General features: G+C 38.2%; 1 protein-coding gene across 3 annotated transcripts in view; it reads right to left on the bottom strand.

The window, feature by feature from the left end:
* SPRED2 (sprouty related EVH1 domain containing 2) overlaps positions 1 to 8,649 on the bottom strand; it is a 132,631-nt gene that overhangs the window by 87,317 nt on the left and 36,665 nt on the right. Inside the window, exon 1 of one of the 3 annotated variants that reach the window (XM_019516575.1) lies at positions 7,559 to 7,689. The exons of 1 other annotated variant lie outside the window; for it this stretch is intronic. In XM_019516575.1, coding sequence (XP_019372120.1) covers positions 7,559 to 7,626 — 68 coding nt within the window. In that variant the 5' untranslated portion in view covers positions 7,627 to 7,689. Of the gene's footprint in view, positions 1 to 7,558; positions 7,690 to 8,649 lie in introns of those variants that run through there. One more of the 3 variants, XM_019516574.1, reaches the window with a different exon arrangement.

The following is an 8,649-nucleotide window of genomic DNA, read 5'->3' as shown; positions in this document are numbered from 1 at the left end:
TATGTCTATGAAATCTATGAAAGATTCTTGCTCCTAATTTTGAGCAGACTCAATTCAAGTCTGAATCTTGACAAACTGTTTCATTTCTTTCGAAAATTACCTTTAGGGTCCCTGTTTATGTTATACATGCTAGTATAATTCCTGCTAAATGGCAGGGAACTTCAGCAACACCACACAACTTCTTTTTCTAGCTCACCAATAGATACTGGAGACTCAGTGGAGAGAAAGGGACCACGCCGTGGCACAATGGATTTCAGGTCAACATTTCCCATCCACTTCTGGCTTGTATACTGTGGAAAGTTATGGGCATTCCTTCCACACCTGAATATTTAATATACTTAATCACCTAGTAATCTCTGTGCAGCAAACTTCTAATTTTGGATGATCTCATTTAGGACGATTTTGACGCTTTAAGTATTAGAGAATCAAAGACAGCTCTATGTAACTTGTCCCAATGATTACCTCTCACTGTTAAACAAGAGCAGGGGAGGGTGCTTATTTCTAGCTTGAATTTGTATTGCTTCAGCTTCTAGATCTTGTGCCCCATTCTGTAATATTAAAGAGCCGTCTGCTATCAGAAGCTTGTTCCTCATGTAGGTGGGTCAGGCTATGACCAAGATGCCTCTTACTCTCTTGCTGTTGGTTTTGTTTTTTGTTTGTCTGTTTGTTTTTATAAATAGAGGGGTTTTTTTAGTTTCACTATTAGCAATGTTTTCATATCCAAGACCTTATAACATTACTGTAGCTCTTCCTTGAAGCTCTTCCAATTTGTCAATATCCTTTTTAAAAATCAACACCAGAACTGGACATAATCTTCCAGGAAGGGTTTCACTAGTACTGCAGAAAGGTAAGAGCTTAAAAAAATAAAAGTGAAAAAACAGGCCAACATAGGTACCTTTAATCAGCTAATCTTCTGACCTCTAGAACAACAAGTTTGATGAGGCCTATTTTCCATAAAATCATGATTATCATCTTTTAATCCTATGTCTGCTGCATCCTTTATTTGCCTTCCCATTATTTTCTTAGGATCAGTGTCAGACTAACTGGTTTATATAGCCATCTCACTATAGTTCTGGCACATTAGCTTTTTCCTCAGCTCTCAGGCTCCCAAGTTTTTTTTTTTTTTAAATATCAACATTGATGGCTTTAAATACTCTTTCACCTATTCTTTTACTACTGTTGCATACAGGTGTGTATTTTTCAAAATAAACAGCTGTTCAACAGCTCTCTAAACTACTAATGCAGAGAAGATATTTCTGTAACAATTTATGAAAAAGAACCATCCAGCTTCTTTAGTTTAGAAAATGCAATATTTATACACTTCTGCCTTTTTTGCTTCATGGATTGAAAAATCTGAGTTTTCTTTATTTTTAGATCTATTACTATTGCCAATTTTATTAGCTCATGATATATTTAAATAATTTCATCTCATTGACCATAGATTTTTCAGGGTTTTTTTTTAAATCTTCTTAGTGTCCTCGTGAATTGTATGCTTTTTTTTTTTTTTATACATATACATATACACACATACACACACTGTTGATCATTTTCAAGGAGAACAAGTTTCCCTGTTTATGTTTCTATCCCCACTTTGCCTCTTAACCAGAATCACTTTTAACTTTCCAGACTGAGGAAGTATGATGGGGTTTTTTTTTTGTTTTTTGTTTTTGTTTTTGTTTTGTTTTTGTTTTGTTTTGTTTTGACAGTGGGCATTTGAAAAATGCATTCTCTAGAAAAATCCTAATAATTCATATTTGTAGGTTTAAACATTTTCTCATTCGGTTTTGCTGACCATTGTTTGAAACACTGAAAAACAGCAGATCTTTTAAAAACACTAAGTAGTTGCATTTTTGGTCAGAATAATATTCTATATACACATGGCAAATGAAACTGGATCATGATCACTTACATCCATGCCAATCATTGATACTCCATTCACTGATTAATTAATTAAATTAAAACAGGGACTAATATAGAGTTACTTGGAGTTGGTTGCAATCCTTTAAGGCACATCTGGATTTTCACAAGTATCTTTTTTAAATTCTGAGGATGTTTGATCTGCAGTGTAACTGCAGCATAAATTCCACAAACTGAAATCCCATACGAGCTCTCCAACATGCAGAGAGAGAGTGTTTAAGAAACAGCTCATCCTACTACCTTCATCCAATTTGGTGATGGATAGCAGACAATTACCAGTACCTTGTCCCGTGACTTTCTTAGTTTATATACAGAACCAAAACACAGAATATTGATGTTTTATTCATTTATGAATATATTTATCTTTCTCCAGGTTATCTGTACCATTACTGCATCTATTAATCAGCTGGAGCTAGAGGAAAGCCAAAAAGAAAGATCTTACATTTAAAGATGTGTGGTTCCATTTTGAAATGGACACTCGTTTGTCACCAAGCACGTATAGCACTTTTTGTATTAGCACAGAAGTTACCTCAAGGTGGAGAAGGGGAAAATAAATCAGTACTTCCACACGCGACAGATGAACATACTCCAAGAATCAGCTGTGTTTAAATTTAAAATGTACAAGATAGACATGGTCCTTTTTAAAAGCTTAAATAATGACAGCACCTTCTCCAAATGCCAAGGTGAGTTCATGGAAATGGATGGAATTCCTGTGACCAGAACTTGAACAGGATGCCTTGGCTCAAAACCAAGACTGCAGGGCATGCACAGACTTCCCAGTTGATCATTCAGGGCACTGTGTCCACTTGAAATGGATTTTCAGAGAAAGGATACATCAGCATTGAGGATGTGGAAATATAGGCCATCTTTAAAGCATATTAATTTAAATTGTTAAAACAGTTAATATTGTAAGTGGACATAATTCATTTGATGATACCATCAATATCCAGCATCAAATGAGAGTACACTGAATTAATACTGGAAATACTACTTGGTTAAAAAGAGAAGGCAGACTGAACAAGCAATTCTCTCTAAGCCAAGCGTTTCAAACATACCCTGCTTCCAGGCTGGATGTGGACTGCAGGGCTCCTTGTGAGCTGAATTTGGCTGCAATGGCAAGGCAAGTGGTAGCACCAGGGAGAGAATTAATACATCACCCTCAACCACTGACAGGAGTCCTCAGTGGAACATTATATCCTGGAATTTGGCAGTGGGCTCTTTCCCCACTTGCCCCATTCCATCCCATCCCACCTGGGAGCTCTGTGGGCAGAATTCAGCCGACACATTTGACACCCCTGTTTTAAGCTCAAAGATTTAAATTTTGGAAATGAGCAGAAGAAAGCCACAAAGTTCTAGTATAGCTGCCCTCTCCAATTATATGCAAGAAAAAAAACTCAGCTGTTTTCCTTTTTTTCCAGAGCAAGATACCCACTTATCAATGTTAGCTTCATTACAAGCTAACTTTTAAATCTGTATTTTCTCAAACACAGGTACAGCATAGGAGGACTAAAGAAGTGATTGTTGTTGAGATGCTGAGAATATTGGTATAATTCAGCATACGCCATGGAAACTTAACATATTGCCAAGAAAAGTGCAAGTTACTGGAGTCCTAACAGCTCGGCCCACCTTTATTAGATTTGGCAATTAAAAAAAAAAAAATGTCAGCGCCTAATGACAAGACTTCTATTCAAAATAGAAAGTCTAGGCAAAAAGCCAACTACTTATTCCAAAATGGAATTTGCATAACCACAAGAACACTTCAGGAATCCACCCCCATTTCTATGGGAGTTCTTAAGTTCAAGCATGCAAACATGCTTTTGCATGGGCTTTATGCCTCAGCATGAAGGGATGGGCTGAATCTCTCTGCACTCTCTTCCATATGCTATTAAAAATTGCTGTTTGCAGTCACCACAGATTTTAGATTGGTTGGAAAGAAGGGGTGGCTTTGCTCTATATACTGCTGTAGTTTATGCCAATCCACAGGAAATCCATCAGGGAATTTTCTAGGACCATTGCTCCTTCACCTCAGGAAGAGAGAGTACCATCCTGATCTCTATCCTCTGGGGGACCAAAGATGATGTCACTGTTCTTCATCTAAAGTGGCCCATCACCCAGCCAGCTTCCTGAGTTTTAATTGTGGGAACCCAATCCTGGCTTCTCCATGGGACATTGCATGACAATCTCACACTGCCCTCAAAAACACAGAAGAGTTAGAAACATCTACAGAACAGTTATCCAAAATAAAACTGAAACCCCACATTATGTCCTGCCCACACTGAAAGCAAACATGCCAACTGAACCAACTAGCTTTCCACCATGAGACATTTTGTAGCACAAATATGGTTCTTAAACAACATTATATTCCATGTGCCAGCATATTCTCATAATTTAAAACTTCAATTTGCCTCAACTTTGTAGGATCACAACACAGAGAACTGTGCACAAGTGAAACAAAACTTGGCTCCTCTTCCCTCACCCCCCAATTTTCCTGGATCTTGAAAACTTTTATTTGAAGCCAATTCCTATCCTGCTTCCAAATAGGTAATATTTAATCATTATATATAATTGAATAAGTTTGAATTCAATATATAAGTGAACTGAATAAATTTTAGACACACACACACACCCCTAAAATTTATGATGTGGTATTTAGTGGTTTTAATCCAACATTAGGATTCATCTCCAAACTGTCAGTCAAGACAGAAGCAACTAGTCAACATCAACTCAGGGTAAGCAGACACTGTAGCCTGGTAGATGTTATACTTAAGATGCAATTAACCAGTTAATCATATCTTAACTAGGGACCTGGCCACATGGTCTTTCAGTTAATGGTGTGATAAAATGAGGAATAAACCACAAAGTTGTTACACACAATAGGTGTAATAGGAATTACACAATAGGTGTAATAACTTTGTGGCTGCGGCCTTTTAATTAAATGTATGGCCAGTTCCCAGCCTCCAGAGCACATGGGAGTCTTCCAAGCGCCTTCCAAGTAACTGGAGTTCCCAGCTGGGGAAGTGCAGAGAGCCAAGCTTGCTAGTTGCCTTTGCAAGGGGAGCTTGGGATTAGACCCCTTGCCTGCACCGGCAATATGGAGCAATGGGATCTGACATGGGATTCCACAATTGCACCTCCTGCCATACACGTGTGCCATTGGCAGGAAGCATGATCTTAGGGATCCTGCATCAGATTGCATCATGCTTTTACTTCAACATCTGCCAGGGGTCCGCAAGACAAACCGTATCCATAATTTTCACCACCAAGACTTATCCTAATTATTAAACTGAGGGTCTGTAGTGGTGTGGGATTTACCCCCATCCTCCATATACAAGCATGTTAAAGCAGCGAAAAAGGCTTGTACTGAAAAAAAAAAAAATACACCTTAGTTCAGTTTGAAGGTGTGGAAAGTAAATAAATAGCATAGCTGTTAGAAGCCTCCACTGTGGGTAACAAGGCAACAAGGAGCCTGGATTTATAAAAAGTAGTACAAAGCGTTAATTCCAGATAATCATTTATAGTGTCTGCCAACCAACTAATGCACTTAAATTCTATGTCAGTCTTGAGGCAAATATTAGATCCGTCAGTAACCCTTCCAAGATACAAGGCAGTGAACAGACTTTTATAGCTGTGCTTACCAACAAACGTTAAAATACAACAAAAGCTAGCCAAAACCAACATAAAGATGGTGACCTCTGGAATTTGGCAATACTTGCAGATGTTCTAAAGGATGCCCCTGAATTAGTCATACAAGAAGTAATTTAACCCTCAAAAATGATTTACCTACATATTTTTCTAACAAAAGTGTTATTACTATGAGCCAAGTTTCCTATCATTTGCAGCAAGATATTATTATTATTAACAACAACAACAACGAGTAGATACTAATTTGTTAAAGACACAGATAAACACGTACAGGAAATACTTCCATGAAGGTCCTGATCCTCAAAAGATTAATATTCTCCAGAACTGGAGACAAAACTATGACACTAAGGAAATAAGCAAACTATAAAAACAGGAAGAAGTGGAAGTTTATTTTTTTAATGTTATTTTGAGAGAATATTTGTTTTTGTGAAGCTTAAGCTGCTGGCAAAAGCCTCCATCTGCAGGTCATACTAGTCTATATAAGAACAGCTGCAAAAATTCTCTTTTCAAAGTCCCACCAGAGGTCTCAGATTCTTGCCCAGAAAGGTCAGTGTGCAGATCTACAAACTATTTGCTTCATTAACCAAAGTTATTCCTTTTCACCTACTTTAAAAACCTTCAGAAGTTGTTCAAAATATTGGTATTGTAGCCACAAAGCCGTGTGGATTATACAAAACAAAATTAAGACATTCAAAACAAAGGCAGGTAAGGAAAACTTTTCTTTCAAGTAAGTATTTTACTACATACACCCAACATCACAGAATAATCTTTGTATTACACCAGCTCTTAGAAAACAAGCAACTTAGATTTTACCACTCATTACAAAACTAGTTGATCAATGTTAAAGGCCTCTGCTGAGAAAAAATAAATTTTGCACAAGTAAATGTTTCAAGATGAACTCATGCTAGATGTAGAGCTATTTCATAGATTCTTTACATTCTTTCTTTGTCTAGCGTTGCCTCACTAGATTATTAGTACTAAACACTCTTGGTCTGATTTCATTTATGTCATGAGGAGGCAACACCCACTCGGTTTTAGATCAGTGGTGTTCATTCTTTTGGCCCCATGGATCAAATGAACAGCACAGGGCCTGTCAGGGGGTTAGAGTGGGTCATAGGGCCTGGCACCACCCCTTCCCTGCCCCGAATACCTGGATTGGGCCCTGGGGCCCAGCACCGCCACTGTCTGGACATGCATGTTGGGATCAGGCACTAGATCCAGCAAGCAGGGCTCGAGGCTCCCCATGGGTATCAGAGGAGCAGTGCCACCATTCCCTTGCCACCAAATTTCTAAACCCATGAGGAGTCCCATGGGCCAGATGACATAGGTCTGTGGGCCAGAGATTGAGCACCCCTGGTTTAGATTATTCCATAACAGAGCAGGATGCAGGAGATGGATTTAAGATGATGTTAACTGATGGCAGTATTTCCCAACACACTCCAGGTGAATCCACCATTCTCGGAATGGCACCGAAGAGATCACTGCTAAGGAACTGTTCTATAAATATTTGATTCAATGGAAGTCTGAGATGGTTATTACCCTTCACACCAAGCTAACTTGGCTATGCTTCCAGGCTCACTTTATTATAAGCACTCACATTTTCTTCCCTCTCTGATGCATGGATTTATTAACTCACCCCAACATTACCATCTGGTAGTAAATCCAAGTTAAAAAATCCTGTAGACGCATCTTAACCAATAGACAAAGAAAATTACTCCACCAATGTTTTGAAACAAGCTTGCCCTCATATAGTGAAAGTAACACTGATGTTGGCACATTAGTAAACATTCTTTAAAACAAAGCCATTGCACACCCATCTGTTTTATTCCAGAAATGACTCTGAAGTAGCTGCAAGAAATCTAGGTAGTTCAATTTGAGAACAAATCACTCACGTGCGCAAGATGAAGTACAGAATTAACATGTAAATTGAGTACACCCACATATACATGTAAAATAGACTACGGACAGCAGTGAATTCAAAAATAAAACTTGAACCTACCTTTCGAAGAAAACATTACTCTTTCTGAAACACTCTGACATCTTTTGGCTTGCTAGAGATATGGCCATGTGTGAACATCAGAACGATTCATTTTGTGGTGAGAGCGAGTCAGAGTTCCACAGACTAGACATTTTGGGTATCCTGTGGCAGAACGATGAACTTCCACAATATCTTCAAGCAACCAGGATGTGACTGAAAATTTCAAAGGAGTGTGTGTGTGGGGAAGGGAGGGGGGAGGAAAGGGGAAGGAATTCCTTTAGAACTGTAAGTCAGTTGAAACTCATTTCTATACTAAAAGCATTCAACTTTGGAGCATAACTCCAGATTTTGTGTTAGCTTGCAGTTCTCTTTTACAGTGTGCTTTTCCAATATTTAACTAGCATTTTCCTTCAATACACCAATCAAAGAAATGGAATACTGAAATAATAAATAAAATTAAGTAATTTATGTTCGCAAAAGTACTAAAAATCTCAGTCTGGCACACAGGACTGACTATACAGCTACAATATTTGTGCTGTGTGCGCATCTAGTACAAATGAAGTTGTATTACTGCAATTTAAGTTATGTTACTAAAAGATAAAGTCATCCACAAAAGTATAGCTCTAATAACTCTTAAAAGGTATAAAGTAGTAAATCACTTAAAGTTTCCCTCCACATAAAAATTCATGTCGTGGAATAGTTGGTTTAAAGCAAAAGTTTAAAATTCAAAGTGTCCCCCCCTTCAGAACGTAATTTTGTTTAAGAATGAATTTATGGTCAGGTGTATGCTAGTCTCCTATCTGATCGGTGATTTGGGTTAGACATGAGAAGTGGTGTGAACCCTGGCAAAAATAGTTGTGCCAACAGGAATGGCCAATGCAGATGCCTACCAAATGGCAACTTTTTTTTTTTTTTCCAGGAGAGCTAGTTGTGCTTAGTAGGGCTGTGCAAAGCTTCAGTAGCCGATTCTGTTCAGAGGAGATTCAGCCAGATTCAGCAGCCAAATCTCTGAATCAAACTGGGAGACCCATTAAAAGGTCCAAATCAACTGGGAAGCCTCTGAATTGATTCGGAGAGATTTGGCCATAGACTAAACAGGCAGCAGTCCTCAC

This window comes from Gavialis gangeticus, unplaced genomic scaffold (genome assembly GCF_001723915.1).
Source record: "Gavialis gangeticus isolate Ggan-Ray unplaced genomic scaffold, GavGan_comp1, whole genome shotgun sequence".
NCBI lineage: Eukaryota > Metazoa > Chordata > Crocodylia > Gavialidae > Gavialis > Gavialis gangeticus.
This window is presented reverse-complemented; position numbering and strand designations above follow the sequence as displayed.